This window comes from Diadema setosum, chromosome 21 (assembly GCF_964275005.1).
Source record: "Diadema setosum chromosome 21, eeDiaSeto1, whole genome shotgun sequence".
NCBI classification, from domain to species: Eukaryota; Metazoa; Echinodermata; class Echinoidea; order Diadematoida; family Diadematidae; genus Diadema; species Diadema setosum.
This window is the reverse complement of record NC_092705.1, coordinates 29124139-29142748: the sequence shown is the minus strand read 5'-3', so window position 1 is coordinate 29142748 and position 18610 is coordinate 29124139. Positions and strand designations below refer to the sequence as shown.

The window sequence follows — 18610 nt, the reverse complement described above, 5'->3', positions numbered from 1 at the left end:
GAACACTTAAATATTGGGTATAGACTTATAACATTAAGCCCATATCGGATATACCTGTGGGACGTTACATGTCAATTAGTATGTCCATGTTGCAAAAATTGCTCCTTACTATATACACTGTAAATATATTTAGCGGGTTTGCGTTTACTCAAAAAGCTGCATCACTTTGGTGATCCCTCGCATTTATCCCCAAGTTGAATTATCCTTCGGGTTTATGCCAGGTTCAAGTGTGTACAATGTACGTGTGTGTCACACACAAACACACTGCTATAGCTTTTGACCATTCGAGCATTGAGAATTTAGGGTTTCTGGGACGAACACTGAACTAGGGCTTTCTACAGCTCAGTCGGTAGAGCACCGGGCTAGCAATCCGGAGGTCTCGGGTTCGGATCCCGATGGAATCCCATTTTCTTTGCTCAATTTTTCACTAATAAATATATTTGTGTACAATTACAAACTGTCAGTCAACAGTGGCTTGCATTTCTTTATGAATCTTGCAAAGAAACTGATGTTGCAATTGCTTCATGCTTCTTTTTTGGTTCAGCTAGAAACCGAATAAAGTTTGGAAATAATGAAATATAAGAAAAATAGAAAACAATAAAAATAAGAAATATGAATACAAAATATAAAAACATAAAGTGACAATTTTTTTGCAAGAGGGAAAATTGAATTTTTATAAGAGAAATGATTTGGATAATTGTTTTGTACTTCCTCATGGTATAAAGACTTACTGAGCAAAACCTAGAAAACAACAGATATATTCAAAATCTAAATAAAAAACAATAGAAATGAAAGCATTGTATATAACAGAAGAATAAAAGTCATCTTTTGCACTTCTTTCGGAGGAAAATGAATCTTTTTCAATGTAAGCAGGTAATGGAGATTTGTTTGGTTTTTCTCTCATTTCTAACAGGTAGCATTAATCATTGGACTTTGCTTTTTTGCACTTCAAATTGCATATACATTAAGGCACATTCTTAAACTAGAAATGTCGCTATGGCGACTGATGCCTCCGCCATAGTGCATCATTCTCCCAATAGGTGTACAGTACAATGTCTTCACAATGTGTGATGACAGTTTCACATAACTGGCAGAAATATCTTGAATGTTCACTTTCCACGAACTGGGTTTGCTATAATTGTCTATTAAAGAGTGCAGGTACGCATATTTGGGGAATTGAAAATTTTTACTTGACTTCTGACCGATCTTATTATAAGTTTATGCATTGAGTATAATTTTCAAGGTATGAAGAAAGAGTGTAATTACAGTACAAAATATATCTTTTTTTTTTTGCATTTAAACCTGACCTTTGACCCTTAACGTTTGACCTTTGACCTTCTGGCTGAAAATTTCCAAGAGAATCTCCATTAAGTAATACATGTACATATATCAAATTTTAAAACTAATAATGCAATCATTGCATATACTAGTATATGAGGGAAATAGTAACATTTTGAGGAGTTGACCTTGACCTTTGACCCCCTGACTATTGACCCATGACCCCTAAATTCCCTATATAATCCCTGCCAGTCAGTACATGCATATGTACCAAGTTCCATGAAGATACATTGAACTATTTGCGAGAAAAGTGATATTGCAACATTTTCACCTAACCTTTGACCTTTGACCTTATGACATGAAACTCTCTCTGGATAATCTTTACGCAGTAGTACATGTCTACACAAAGTTTCAAGAAAATAACTGCGGGCATTGCACAGATATGGGGGAAATAGCAACATTTTTTGCATTTGACCTTGACCTTTTGACCTTTGACCTCTTGCCAATGTCACTAAAATCTACTCAACTAATTGTCCCATCATACATCATCCTTGGACCAAGTTTGGTGAAAGCTGCTTCATCCAGTTTTGAGTTATCACGTAAACAGATAAATTTTAGGATTTGACCTTGATCTTTGACCTTTGACCTCTGTCCAATTTCACTGAAAAACTAATCAAGTAATTGTCCCATCATACATCATCCTCCAAGAAAGTTTGGTGAAATTTGCTCCATCTAGTCTTGAGTTATCGCGTAAACGGATACAATTTCATGATTTGACCTTGACCTTTGACCTTTGACCTTTAGCCGATTTCACCCAAAATCTAATCAAAACATTGCCCCATCATACTTCATACTTGGACCAAGTTTGGTAAAATTCCAGTAAATATTACTCAAGTTATCGCGTAAACGAAAGCGGACGGACGTACGGACGGACGGACGGACGGACGGACGGACAACCCGAAAACATAATGCCTCCGGCACCACTTCGTGGCGGAGGCATAAAAATTATCAAAATTTGCACGAATTTGCACAAATTATACTTTTAGTCTCACAATATCAGGGGCAATAGAACATGGCAGAGCGTAATAGTAGTGCTAATGGGTTCTGCAAAATTATGATTATGCTAATATTTTGCATATTTTATATTTATATATACTACAGTACACTGTAGATACATTATGAACAGTATGTGATAAGTCCCGGTAGTTAATTTGCATATCAACAGTTTATGCAAATTTGCTGTACACATGAACATACATAAGAATTGATTAATTTCTTATTTAGGAAACATTATTCTTCATTATTACAGTTTCTATACATTTTTATACATATGTACTTGTTTCGGTCAAAAAATATGGACATATCTCAAATACGAACATACAGTTTGCATAATTAATTGCCAAATTATTTACAAAATTTGCTTATTTGATTACAATAGATAATGCCACCAGATCTGACACAAGAAGATCTATCAGAATGCAAATTTTAAAGTTCATTGGACTTTGCATTTCCGAGATCAAGATTGGGACCTCCTCGGCTCAAAATAGCCCATTATGGCTAGGGTTAAAATTAAGGTATTAGTTTTTAGGTGATTCCACAACCATGGCACCCTGAATTCCTTGAAATTTATAGGAGAAGAAACCAACTCCGCAAAACTTCAAATTTGTTATTAGCATTACCTACACCAGTTACTGCAAACTAAGCATTCTAAAAGTGATGATTACACCATGTCCAGTAGAATAAAGATCTACAAAATAGATACCAATGGAAGTAATTTCCAAGAAGTCCAAAATGTTCTTGACAGGGTGACAATTACTGCTCGCACCCAAATGAAAGAAATTCTCATAATGCTTCAAAATACTGTTAGGGATAAAGTCTGCACTGCCATATAACACAAGTTGCTTGAATCGCATTATATCTACTGATAAAATAGATACATTATACAGTATCTAGAGTCAGGCATGTGTTATCGTACAGTGCAGAAATTTGCATTGCATCATGGGTGTCATCTTATAGGTGATAATAGAGTGGGCACGTGCTTGCGTTTACAGTTTGCCTTCAGTGCAGCGCATGTGTGGCTTTGAACAACGAAACAACCATGAGGTGCATTGGTAACAGACAGTCCTCTCTCAAAATGCACATTCACATTTCTCAAAGTGATAATAATACAATTCCATCTTTAATGAGACACATGAAATACAAAAAAAAAAAAAAACAACAAAACCCAAAAAACATCTGATTGCAACTGTAGGGATATATTTTAAAAGTCAAGAAATACAAAGATGAATTAAAAAAACAGTTTCACTTTCCCTTGCAAGACCAGGACAAGTTTTGTGCACATTAGCTCCGATATATTCTGAGGTCAATAAGCACTAAACAAAAGAGCGTTCCATGGGGCTTGGGAGGGCAGGCAAATGCAGGGGTCCATTTCATGAAAGTCTTACGAGAGACTTTTTGCTCATAAGACACATTTATGAACGACTTCATAAAATGGATTTGAAAGTCTCTCATAGCTACATACAAGTATGAGCAACTTTGGCCATTCTGAGATTCATGTAAAGACTTTTACATGATGACCCTCGGCAGTGACACTGAAAAGAGAGTACTAGCAATAGTTAGGTTCACATGCTGTTCCTACACTTATGAAGTTTAGGTCGAAAACTTAACTCTCGATGATTAGCTCGTAGTTTAGCACCGTGTGGACGCAATCAAAAGTTAGCAATCTTAAAGTTTAGTCGATGATTAGAGCCACGAGACATCTTAGGGTTTACGCTCTCTCCACGAGCCACGGGGGTCCCCACTCGTAGTTTTGCTCCATGTGGACACAATAATCAACGAGCTGGTGAGTTAGCGTGAACCTCGCGTCTTGTTCGCTGCGCTATTTTGTATGGGCACAAGGTCATCTAGCAAAGACTCTGCACTTCCGTTGTAAACACTGAGTGGGGCTCGCTGCAAGTTGTAACTTAAAGTTTACAAGTAGGTGCGCACGTGAACCCGCGGCGTGAATTCACAAGTGGAGCGAATCATCGACAGTTAAGTTTTCGACCTAAACTTTAAGTTTGGCAACTGTGTGTGAACGTAACTATTGTGAAAACTATGAGTTACCGCACTTTGCATATACAAGAGTATGTGGAATCATGTCAAAGGGGACACAGCAACAAACATCAGGATTAATAAATCATGTTATTGCGTACACGTCAAACATGATCAAACGGAATAACTGCCAGGAGTACATGTATACAGTGCTTTGCAGCGTGCGTATGTGTGCGGTAGGGGTTAGATGTGAATAATAATAGAGAGGTAGCTAGGGATATATGTGTGCGTGCACATTAGCAAGGTGCTGAATATATGTGGAAAGAGCCAAGGATAACGCAATACACAGATAAGCTAAAATCATGATTATGATACTAAACTACTGATACACAATAAAGAGTTGAGTTCAAATCAGTGGATTCTGGTGTCCATTTGTTGTTACTGCAACTGATTGACAAACTAACCTACATTGACGTAAATAAGCACTGATTATTCAGTGTTTTTAGCAATTATTCTAATACTGTGATTTAAAAAAAAAAAATCATGGGGATACATACTCTGGTTGGATTCAAAACAACAATCTCCTGATTACCGTGTCCAACCGGAGTACATATCAAATGCCCACGATTTTTTATCATGGCTACTACTAAAAACACTGAATAAATTGGTGCTTATTTAGCGGGGATGGCTAGTAACTGATAAGTGGGAATCCGTGGGAATGCTGGAGGATGATTGTTCTAATCTTTGTGGGATTCATTTAAGAGTACATTATATATCTACTGTTGTGTGAAAATTATTTGCTTCAGAATGGTCTCATATTCAAGTAATTGTGCAGTTTTAATGTTTCCAGGTTAGCATGCCTGTACAGTGACAGGGCATTAAACTGCACATTACTTGAATATGAGACCGTTCTGCAGCAAATAATTTTCACACAAAAATAGATATATAATGTACTCTTAAATGAATCCCACAAGAATTGGAACAATCATCCCCCAGCAGCCCCACTGATTCCCACAGATCAGTTACTAGCCACCCCCTTTAATGTTGATGAAGGGCAATTTGTTAATCAGTTGCAAAGTGTTGAGTGTTTTGCAAGGTCCCGATACAACGGTGCAGTGTGTCCACACAAACACCGTGAATGTTTCGTGAAAGTTTTTCTTTTGTACCTTGTGGGTGAGGACGAGGTGGGGCTTTTTGAAGTTACTGGACTGTTTCTAAAGAAGAATGAGCTAAAACTACGAGAGCAAACATATAAAAACAGATATAAATACAGTGTACATGAATATACATTCAAATCAAAATCTAATATCACATACTACGATGTCTTACTTTTCCTCTCATTCCAAGGTGTAATTCCTAATTTCAAATTACATTGATTTACAACTTCATGGTGCAATGATTATTATCAGTTTTCTATCAGTTTTCTATCATTGCAATATTAAAATTGCATCCATATCCATTTGTGTAACTGGAATTCTATTATTACAATGCACCACGGAGGAATATGATTTATAACTTACAAAAGTAATCTATAAGTTACGCTATGTACATGTTACGGTATAACTGTTTTATCTGTAATTCCAACAAAAAAAAAACAAAAACAAAACAAAACAGCAAAACAGAACAAACACTGACACATGGTAAGATGCATTACCACTGACACACAGGTACAAATGTGACGGTTTTTAAGGGTCCCACATACTAACTTCCGTGTTACTTGAGTCATAATACAATCATTTCTTTGAGATCCATGAATCTTGAGCTAGACAAAATAAGCAATTTTCGGGCAGAGTGACCAAGAATTACTTTCGACTCTGTTCCGTAACCCCAGTCAAGTTGGAAGATTATGAAATTACATTCTTTGGTACTCCACACCAACAGGGGAAAAAAAAATGATTTCCTTTTTACACGTCATTCCGCGAGCAAGCTTCAACTTTGTTCTTCTTGCATCCCAAATCAATGTGAAGTATCATGTACCGTACCTCAGTACCATGATAAAGACCACAGAGCAGGTGGTCATGGCTATCTTTTGATTTCTATTCTAATTTTGCTCACTGCCTCCCTGATATGTTGCTTTTGATTCACTGAATGTATGCAGACATTTTTGTTTCATATTCCCAGGGATAAGTCCTCAATAAACCCGCTGAGGACAAGTCTTGAGTATACTCAGCAGGGGTCGCACTTAACTTTTTTTTTAACTAGCCAGGCGGACTACTTAGAATCAATTTTGACACTGAAGCAATATTTTGGCTAGCCAGACGGACTAGTTACTTCAGAATTTTGTGATTTTTAGCTAGTCCGACATGATTTTGGGTGGCCAATGGCCAGCGGACCATCGCCAATTTCGAACCCTGCTCAGGCAGGAGTCTATGGGAAATGCGTGTTGTAACAAAACCAGTCCGTCCTCAACAGGTTAAAGAGACAAGTCAACGAGGTCTCTGATTGATCATGGAAAACAGGTCTTGCTAGAAATTCACAAGGTATCTTTTGAAATACCAATAAAACTATCGGTAAATTAATTTGATGCCCAGCACACAGACACACTAAGCACTGACACATATCTTGCATTAGATCATAGTTCCCTACCCATTCACACAGCTAAACTTTCAACGGGAGTGTACTGCAGTGATTTCAAAGGCTTTTCTTCAATGAAACTCGCCACATAATGATATCAAACAAATGTGACAGGCTGACAATGAGTTCTGTGTATGGAGAATCAATTCTCTGTGATTTGATCATACATAGAAGCTGTTTCAAAGCCATACTTCATCACGAGAAAAGGTCAAAAGTGAGGCCAACACCTGCACTTTCTACATTTTCAACATGTCAAGTTTCTAAATGCAGGAAAATCAAATAAACTGCTCCCTAATCCATCTAAGCTTCCAGTATGTGGACTATTACGAGGAGTTAGACATGTAATGCAATCTTTTCCTGCTAAAATTCCCATGCAAGGCTAATCAGTTAAGGCATTACAAAACAACCCATTCTGAAAAACAACATATTACAATGACACACAATTAATTGCCAAAATGACACATTAAGAAAGTTAGATATATCTTTAACATCTCAACATCCATGCATACCTAACCCTAACCTTATCTTAATCACAAAGGTGTACACACTAACAATGCAACACATTCTAGGATCCTTGTACTTATTGGTAAAAACAATATTTGCGACAAGATATTCACTTCAAATTTTACAGACAAGATATCACAAAAGCCAATGCTGAGCTGGGGAAGGGGATTAAAGATGTAAGGTTGGCAAGGGGGAGGGGTTGGCAAGGGGGAGGGGTGGGCAAGGGAAGGGGAGGGGGCAAGGTGTAAAGGGATAATATTTTGTGGTTCGTGTTATCTTGTAACTCGTGGGGTAACATGGTGGAAATTAAACCCAAGTGGTTGGCAGCTTACCTTGCTCTCTTCTCGGCACTGCTGTAAGGGAGAGAGGGGGAGAATTAGACGTGTATGTGAAAAAGCATGCAAACTGCCATGGTTAGGAACTCATCTTTAGAAAACAAAGAAAACAAAAATCAAAGATGGGGAATTATACGTGTTGAATGCTGACATGAAAGGAATTTCAATGAGAATGTAGGCTGGGCTCATCAGAAATACATAATCTGCCGTGGAAATTGGGGCCCACAAGCTGTGTTCACGTATTCCAGATATTTACACACAGAAAACTTTTAATACTGAAGTTTCTTCTTAATTCAAGTGTACGTGAGTATTGTACGTGTGCATGTGTTGTGTGTGCCCATGTGTATGGCATAATGCCCTTAAAATACATGTACTTTATAGACACAGTCCAAAGAATACCCTAGCAAATGCTGCTAAGGTCCACCAATGTTTGAAATCTCCCTTTTTATCATAATGAATCCCTGCGTGTTAAAATTATATGACTTTCATATTAAGATAGGCCTAGGTGCTTTTTGCGAGAAAAAAAGAACAATAATAATGATACTAATAATAACAAACAAAAAATAACCTCTATACAGATTAGGAAAACACATAGATTATAATAAAATACCCTATATTAGAGCAAATATTGTTTAATCTTCTTCAGTAATTACCGATTCACAAAAAAGCAATATACTTCTGCATGTATACAGTAGTTTGAACACCTAGCATTTATATATTAGACATGAGAGCATATTATTATACAAAAATGGATGCCCGCTTTGTCCATAAGGGCATAGTGGTCATTTGACCATTCCCTTTGAGTGGCTTTTGAAAATTTCAAACACTGAGAGATATGTCAGTCATCTGTCAACAGAGTACTGCATTACAGTACAAGCTACTAGTATTTTACTGGCTTATTTTTTTTTTTGGGGGGGGGGGGGTGGGGGAGGGAGAGATTGGTAATACTACCATTAAATCGCAAGTGTTTCTGAAAACTTGAACAATTTACTTTACTTGGAAAATTCTGCCTCATGTTGCCCAGAGGTAAATTTGCCTTTAATTTGGTACAATTCAATTAAGTTTGATGTACTTGGAAGATCAAAGTGCAAATTGCCAACTCCACTAGTCAACATTGAAAAAGTGTCATCAACTTTTGCTGGCTCTTTGTCAAGTGCATCCTGCATTCCCTGTAACAAAAGAATTTAAAGGAATTAATCAATCATGTATTTGAAGTGGACATTTGTATGGTTCCTTAAAAAAATTACAGCCAAAAATATGTGAGGGCATGAATGCATTTGAAAGATGACAGTAATCATATGTGATAGTGCAGTTTAGTGTGAGAAGTTTCAGCAAGGATTTTTTTTTTTTTTTTTAAGAGAAAACAATAAAGACATTGAATGTGTGGAATGCAAGACATGCTTGTCATTTTAGGTTGTTCTTGTTTATTGCAGGTTGCTACATGCAATGAAAATGCAAATCTCTTGAAATGCATGCCCTACGTAAAGAATATATTTGGTCTCACTTTGTGTGTCATCTTTTCATCCACTTATTTACTTATTTATGTCTGTATATATCTAGCAATGGTAATGGTAATGATGATGATTATGATAATAATAACAATAGTTATAATAGGTATAATAATTATAATAATAATTAAAAAAAATAATAATGATAATACAATTGTAATGATACCCTATGATATCAAAACTGACCTATATAGTGAAAGGGCAAAAATATAATTCTTAGATTGATTTGGTTGCAGAAAATGAACAGGGCCTGCACTAAACAGTTGTAGGCACATTGGAAGGTGAGTGAATACACAATTCTGTCTTAACCAGCCAGTTATGGGTTAGACAATAGCTAATGGTGAGTTTCCTCTTTTAAGGCGCCTTTGAATATTTGTACAGATAAATGGCGCTATATAACTGCTATTTCATCATCACCATCTGTTTCATCATCATCATCATCATCATCATCATCGCCATCGTCACAATCGTCACCATCATCACCATCATCACCATCATCATCATCACCATCATCATCATCAGCTATCTCTAAAGTGAAAAGAGAAGCAAGTAAACGAAAAAAAAAGACAGACAATAGGAGAGAAAGTGACAGAAATGATGAGGAGAGAGAGAGGAAGATCCAGAGTGAGCAGAGATTGGAGCAAAATTTCTAAAAAACCAGAAATTTTCGTGCGCATGAAACCACAAATTTCACAATGAGCCGAGATTCACAGAAGCAAAATGCTTGCAAACTATTTTTTTTTTTTCTGTAATATGCCTTGAATGCTAGTCCCAAATCAACAGAAGATTCATGCCACTGAAAAGGCCGTCGGCTCCATTTCGCAAGAGTTTCATGCCGCAAACATTTCTGTTTTTTGCGGTATCTTCATCCTGGCAGCTAGCTACCTGGTCTGTGGTATATTGATGGGTTCCGAGGCCGCGTCTTCGAGGGCGGTCTTCACCTTCTGGTTCAGTACCTCCTGGATGATGGCATTGGTGCTGTTGATGCGGTCCGCGTCGCGCCCCTTCTCCTCCATTAACCGCGTGATCAGCTCCGAGTTCTCCACCTTCAGCTTGTAGAGCGCCTCGTCATTCTTGCTGCACAGCAGCGTCATGTTCTGGAGCTCGTCTCGCAGGTCCTGTCCGACAAATTTGCGTCACAACGAAAATTCACAGCGAAACTTCACCCCGTGCTCAAGTCAACTTCAATAAGAAATATCACTGAAGGCGATAAATACTCTGCCTAACACCTCAGCACTAGCGCACTGCTGAGAACATCAAAGAACTAAAGGAGTCAGCTCAACCTACAATATCTTTGCATGATTTTTATAAAAAGTATGCTTTTAATATGGCAATACATTGTTTGACATTGAAGAAAGATGTGCCTTGCATATCTAAAAATTATACAAGTCACATCAGCCAAATCTCAAGTCAAATGCTCAAAACCTGCGTCAGCTCTATCCACAATATTTTTGTTTCAATTTTATTAACAAATGCTGCTACCTTTGCAATATATATTGCCCAACATAGATACAAAATATGGCTAGAACAGCAACTGTGAACACGTGCATCAACTTTACAATCAATTGCTTAAATTTTTTTAAAGTAGTTTGATCTGCAACACTTGCAACAGACTAACAAACCACACACTGATTCTTTCTTCTTCTTTTTTAACTCAATATGGTCACAAAGACTGATGAGTCTTTTTGTTTTGTTTTTTGTTTTCCTGTTTTGCTTTTTTTTTAATGCTTGTGACTGATTTATCTTCGTGCATACCTCGTTTGTTTTCCTCAGCTCTAACACAGCTGTCTCCAGATTCCTGATTTCGTCCTCGTACGCCCCTACTCTGATTAATGCTTCATTTAAGCTGAAAAGGAGGGGGAAAAAACAACGTAAACATGCACACACAATGAACAGAAGGAAATAAAACTGATGTTGGTTACACGCATAGAAGCATCAAACAATAATGCCAAGTCTAATGGCATGTCAGCAACATCTATCAGTTTCTATGGCCAGGCACTTCAGAGGCAGCAGAGTGAAAAACATGATCAGATTTTTTTCTCTCCTTATTTCTATGCTTAAAGGGGATATCCCCCCCCCCCCAAAAAAAAAAAGAGAGAAAATAATAACAATAACATGTGGATTCAGGGATTGCACAAAATATCAGAGACACATTTAAGGAAGGTTATTGAAATTACATTTCACAAAAATTCATCTTTTAGGACAATAAGAGCACTTGACCCAGAAATTCTAGCTCCTTCAAGAAGGCATGGAGTTATGGAGAGTACTGTTTGCATATGAAACATACCTCAGTTACAGGTCAAGGAAATAAGTACTCTTCAAAGGAAATAAGGATTTTCGATGTTTCTTTAATATTTTTCTATATCATTTTATACATATAATGTATTTTCTGTTGCATCATCTGAATATCATTCTACTACTATAACATCACAAATCATTAAATTCATTCTAGAGAAGGCAGCATGTGGAACTAAACAAAATTTTCTAAAAAATGTGCAACTTTTAAAGGGATTATCTGATTTTCCTCAAAGCCTCCCTAACCTCTAATTCACTGGATCCATCATAAATGCTATTTGAACTTCCTCTTTAAGCAACACTAACCCCCCCCCCCCCCCAGCCTCTCTATACCCCCTCCACAGACACCCTAACCCCAACCTGTTGGTCCGTTTTCAACTTACCTCTCTTCACATTTGGATAGTTCGGTTTCTTTAATCTTGAGTTGATTGGTTAGATCCATTAGCTGCTGAACATTCTGCAGTGAGGAATAATGATAACAATAATGAAAAAGAAATTACAGGGTGATCCTCAACAGTGTACAGACATAGGTGTAAGCAATCAGAAAAAACAACAACAAAACAAACAAAATAAACACACTGTTGATAAACTGTAATAAAATTACGTCAAATTTTACACACTGTACATATGTTTTGCTAGAGTTTGTTACACTAGCACACAAAAAAGATCACTAATTGACTGTAATCTTTACTCTTTGCCTTTCACCATAACATGAAAACACTGGCAATTAGCAAAACAAAACAAAACTCATCTTGAAAGGGTTTCACATTCACACATTTCCTATTTGAATCCTTTTTGATAAAATCACTCTGTTGACCTGACTTCGAGTGAAAGAGCTTGTTGAACAGAAAATAAAACAAGCAGCTACAGATTTGCAGTCTCTTAATTTTTTTTCTGTCACTTTCATGTTTACCTATAATGTATTACACCAGACATACATTCAATATCGTCGGGTGAGAATGATAAGGGCATTAAGGTGCCTTGAACACTGTTACTTTAGTGGCAACTTCAGACCTTATCATTCTCAACTGACGATACGAAGGGTTTCATCACAACATGTGTTAACTCCATTCTAGTGAATTTGAGATATTTGCAATTAAACCTGCCAAAAACAAAGAAAATATTAAGAAATTGAAGGATATTCTTATCATACCTTCACGAATGTGCCTTGATGTATTTGAAATGCAAAAAGTGAGGTATCACTAAAAATTGCACTTGACCCATTTTGCAATTAAACTCTTCATTAGTATCCATATACTTTGTACAGTGTGCCCCTTCCCCCCCCCCCCCCAAAAAAAAAAAATACAATTGGATTTCCGCATTGATAATTTTCAAAATGATTGAACAATCTGAATGCTACTTCAGGGAATGAAACTAAAGCTTCTTACCTACATTTTGCAGACAACCCCATTCAATTTGGTTAAAGGGACTGTACAGTACTGGTTGAGGTGATGATTCAGCTTTATAACATTCCTAAATGAGTTTATGAGAAACCTCATATGAAATATGAAAGAGCATATTTTAAGAAGGATTCAGTGTTTATTTGACATAAATTGATTTTCAAATGGCTGTGATATCAAAAAAGTGATAATGATAAAAGGCGACAGGCCACACCTTTTATTAGGATGCTACTCTTTGTTTCACATTGTTTTTGGATATCTCAGCCATTTCAAAACCGATTTTCATCAAAAAAACTTTTGATACCTCTTAGAATTGCATACTCTTTGTCATCTCATAGAGTGGTTTCTGAATACCTCGCAAAACGTTAAAAGCTAAATCCTCACCTCAACAAGAACTGTACAGTCCCTTTTAGTGGTCACAGAAATATGTGCGTCGTTGTAATGCATGTCATGGGTCCGTTTCTTCCAAGTTCAGCACTTGGATGCTCTTGGATGCTCAAATTTTGGAGGGAAGGGATTCCTGACAAGCTCTACAGAGATCTTCATTTCTCTGAAGCAAACTGGATTTAACTGGATTTAACTGGATTTAACTGGATTGAATACATTTTAAAATTGCATCTGGACTGATTCATTATTTTTTAAAGGTATCATTGCAGAAAGTCCAATTGTTGTTGTTGTTGGTTGTTTTTTTTTTTTTTTTTGGGGGGGGGGGGCAGAGGGACATACATTCACACACAAACTACGTCAACTTTACACTTTACACTACTTTGCATTTGCGCATCAATCAAGGATTTGTGATGCATACCGAGTAATCTGGTCTTCTGTAGGACAGAACAGGAAATCATTACAGATTACTTGCACAGTCACTCTCAAGTCTAGAATGGTAGTTCTGCTGGACTCGCATATATACGCACAACAGTAATTATCCACAACACAAAGTCATGATTAAAAATCAACTGATTAAATGATTTTCCCTTCCTGTTTTGTGGTTCCCACTCGACGAGACCGAGAGCCGGTAGAATGCAAACATTCTAAGTGGTCTCGTTGGCCAGTGGGATTCCCAAAAACTGTTTTTATTTTTTTTTCACTGTACAGGTTCTCAAATGCCTAGGAAACACAAACATGAAGTGTTTCGAATCTAAGGATGGCAGATGGCAATTACTCCAGGGTCCTAAGTATATTGCATTGTCTTCACTTCTGAGTTCCCAAAACCTACTAGTTTAGGATTCTAAAAGAAAAGCAAATATTGACGAGCAATTCAACTTCTGCGCAGTCAATTTTGATGCCTCCACATTTCATGCAATCATTGCATTCATGCCATAGTAAATCAAATCAAATGGCCCTTCATTCACATTTGATGCATCACGCATTACCCCGGGGTATACCCTGGGGTACCACGTTGTGTAGCGCCACCTCACGTCCACTCGCAGACAGCCGCAGAGAAATGCATGCACTGTAAGTGCGTCTACAGTCATTCCCATGCCACTGCAGGTGATACTATGCATGCATGGTATGCTGTGCTAGCAGAATAGCGTGTGCTTCAGCGCAGTGCAGTGGCTAGCGTGCGCCAACTCCAGCACCAAAATAATTTCCCACTTTTTGGCACCAAGGGTACAACCTTTAAAAAAATTAAAAAAATAATTCAACAAAATGGCTGATTTTTACTTGGTACCCCGAGATACCATTTATGTCATCATTTTTAGGAATTCACTGATCTTGACCAAGTATTGACCTTCACAGGACATATTTTCCATTTTACTTCTGTGCATTATACCAAATAAAATTATCATTTGATCTACTTCATGGAATTTATGGCTAAAAGATGGCATTACAACTTTTATTTTGGTTGCCTTTGACATTTCAAGCCCATTTTTTTTTCCAAAAAACTACTTGCTTTAATTATTTTCAATCTTCTCACCAGATATTGTAACTAGACATTCCTAAAATAAAGGCATTTTAACCAAAGTTCACTTTTGACCTTGTCAGAAGTCTATTTTGACATTGAAGTTGACTTTTGACCTTTACCTTTGAACTCTCATCAAGGTCACATTTATGCAATTAATTGTCAATTTTCTTCTACCCTGTCTACTAATGTACATCACTCTACTGGACATTAATGGAAGGAGCTCTGGTCGGAAATTACATTCTTTTTCCTTTTTTTTTTCCCCCAAAAGTACCTTGACCTATGATCCTAAACTTTCACCTTTTGAGAGGTGGGCTGTAAAAAACACACAACAACAAATGAATGGAATCATTAAGGCCTATGATTTTTGTGAGTTGGAAAAAGGGTAATTCAAGCCCTGTTTATACTGCAGTCCTCCTGTGTTTACCCTGTGTTCCTCCCAAACGATCATCCAGCATAGATGCTTGGTAGCATTCCTTACCAAAACACGAGGTAAGGACTGGTGCAAGGTATGGTTTATATAAAATACGCAAATGAACATCTTGTGTCTTGAGAGCGAAATGTATCCATATTAAAGGACACGTTCACCTTCATTAACATAAGGATTGAGGGAATGCAGCAATATTAGTAGAACACATCAGTGAAAGTTTGAGGAAAATTGGACAATCGGTGCAAAAGTTATGAATTTTTAAAACTTTTGTGTTGGAACCGCTGCATGAGGAGACTACTAAGGCTCGTGATGTCATATGAGTACAAAAGTATAAAGAAAATATAAAGAAAATTCAACATATTTTCACTTTTTTCGCATAATAAAAGAGCACTTGACTTGCCTCTTTCTAAAGGCAATGGGAATAAATTACCCATAACATATGTCAGTAACGAGTCAAGGGAATGTGTACTTTTTTCAAAAGATGAAATTTTGTGAAATTCTCTAAGTTATATTTTCCTTATATTGTTGTACGCATGTGACATCATACACTGCAGTAGTCTTCTCATCCAGCGGTGACTGCACAAAAACTTCAAAAAATTCATAACTTTTGAACAGATTGTCTGATTTTCCTCAAACTTTCAATAATGTGTTCTACTAATATCGCTACATTCTCTCAAACCTTATGTTAATGAAGGTGAACTTGTCCTTTAAGGAAACTGTCCAATATGTCACTACACATTTCTATGGTCATGAACTCACTCCCTTTAGATTTCGCTAAGGATATCATACATCACTTCAATACTGCATGCTTGGATTGCTGCCAATTTCAAAATGGATTTTCAGTTGACTCATGCGTACCACCGTGTTCTGCTGCAGAGCCTTGTAAATGTACAGGTAAACAAGGTACATAGTACGTGTATGCAATGATGTAACTGTTAGGAGGGTACGTTTTCTGGGGGGAAAAAAGCCATCATATTAAACTTCAATATCCTGTTAGAATCATTCATTACTACTTGCCCTAAAGGGCATTTTAAAAAGGTAGAATGTAATAACTACGAGATCAACAAGAACGTGAGTGCATGTGAGTAGTTGGGCATGCGGTCATTAGCAAGACTTCTGGTTTGCATGCTGCGACCGTTTACGCCGACAGGAACTTGGCACAACATCAAGAGGTTCTCCTAATTATGTTAATGTTTACACCATGTAACATGATTTGTACCTAATGTTTGTGCTTTACAAATCTCATGATCTTTCATTCTTACAGGGGAAGGGGGTTTTTATGGGAAAACCCCCTGGAGTTGATTTCATGTTCATGCTGCATTTTTGCTCAGTGTACATGGGGTACTTGACAGTTTACAAACTGATGAAAATTACATTACAAGGCAAATGCCAAGCGATGTCTGGCCCACATACATCACAATTTGTAGTGTTTTTAAATGTAAGTTCATTGACATTTTGACCTATGACCTTGCCCGATTTCACCAATATTCCAACTTGACTGGCATCTTCAGGTGATGTACCTGGGGTGTGAGCTTTGTGGTCAAACCTCAAAACTGTGGAAAGTTATTGAATGCACACGATATATGGTGCTTATCAAGGAAAGTTCATTGACATTTTGACCTTTGACCTTGTCAGAATTCGCCAATATTTGGACTTGAGCGGCACCTGCACGTGATGTATCAGTGGTGGGAACTTGATGGTCATAACTTAAAGTTATGGAAAGTTAATGAGAGTACACCATAATATCATGTGTACAGTGCTCATCGGGTAAAGTTCATTGACCATTCGACCTTTAAACTCAATGGACTCCACCCATATTTCAACTTGACTAGCATCTTTTGGTTTTCTACCTATGGTATGAGTTTGGTGGTCATAGTTCAAAGCGGTGGAAAGTTATTGAGAGTACATCACAATACAGGGAGTACAGTGCTTATCAGGTCAAGTTCATTGACATGTTGACCTTTGACCTTGTCAGACATCACCCATGTTCACACTTGACTGGCATTTATAGGTTATATATCTGTAGTATGAGTTTGGTGGTCATAGCTTAAAGCTGTGGAAAGTTAGAGAAAGTATACATAATTGTTGACAACGTCATCATCGATGACTGAAAAAAGCATGCCTATGTTAGACAATTACATCACACATACAAACATGAAAAATACCTATACATCTATGTACACATATAAGGTGTATAAATAATACACATATAGAACATCATCTCTATTTTGCCTGCTGAGAACCAGAAGGGCTTTATCGCAGTTTTGGAGGGTATTGAGTTACTGGTATCATGTTGTAGAGTTCAATCTCCTCTACATTATGGTGTCAATTTTAGAATATTTTCATTTTCAGTAAAATATAAAAAATTAAAACGACACGGGTGCAATTTTATCCTACATTTGGAACAATGCCTATAAATCTATCTACTTTTGATTAAAGGACAAGTCCACCTTCATGTACATGTGGATTGAGTGAATGCAGCAATATTAGTAGAATACATCAGTGAAAGTTTGGAGAAAATCGGACAATCCTTTCAAAAGTTATGATTTTTTAAAGTATCTGCACACTTACTGCTGGATGAGAAGACTACCACAGTGTATGATGTCACATGCATACAACGATATAAAGAAAATATAAAGAAAATTTCACAAAATTTTACTTTTTGAAAAAAGTGTGCATTTCCTCGACTCGTCACTGACGTATATTAGGGGTAATATTATTCCCCTTTCCTCTTGAAAGAGGGAAGTCAAGTGTTCTTTATTATGCGAGAAAAGTGAAAATATCTTGAATTTTCTTTATATTTTCTTTGTATCGTTGTACACATGTGACATCACAAGCTGTAGTAGTCTTCTCATCCAGCAGTGACTAAGCAGAAACTTCAAAAATTCTTAACTTTTAAACGGATCGGCCAATTTTCCTCAAACTCTCGCTGATGTGTTCTATCAATATTGCTGCATTCACTCAATCCACATGTCTATGAAGGTGAACTTGTCCTTAATAAACAAACTTTTTATTTTATGAAAACTGAGCATTTTGTTTTTATAGATCTACGTTCAAATCTTAGAATGCAAGAGCACCCTTTTGGTTCTCAGCTCAAGACTTGTGCTTACCTCCCCTCTTCTTCGATGCAAGTCTGTCAGCTCTTCATGAATCTTCAGATATTTCTGCTCCAGTTTGTGATAGTCTGCTGTACCCTTGCCCATGTTTCCACCAACTCCAGGGCTACTAGGATTGCAAATATGGAACAAGAAAGTGTGATCATGGGTACAATTGTAGTGCTAATTGTGTTGCGACATGTGAATCAAATTCAAAGATAAAAGCCCACACTTTTTGTGAAATTTTTGGACAGA

At 37.0% G+C, this 18610-nt stretch overlaps 1 protein-coding gene across 1 annotated transcript in view; it reads right to left on the bottom strand.

The window, feature by feature from the left end:
* LOC140244260 (autophagy-related protein 16-like) overlaps positions 1-18610 on the bottom strand; it is a 35939-nt gene that overhangs the window by 12074 nt on the left and 5255 nt on the right. The window contains exons 3-8 of the mRNA XM_072323899.1: positions 18371-18482; positions 11911-11984; positions 10988-11078; positions 10118-10350; positions 7722-7742; positions 5478-5546 (exon numbers count right to left, since the gene is read on the bottom strand). Of these exons, the coding sequence (XP_072180000.1) occupies positions 5478-5546; positions 7722-7742; positions 10118-10350; positions 10988-11078; positions 11911-11984; positions 18371-18482 (600 nt within the window). The remainder of the gene's footprint in view (positions 1-5477; positions 5547-7721; positions 7743-10117; positions 10351-10987; positions 11079-11910; positions 11985-18370; positions 18483-18610) is intronic.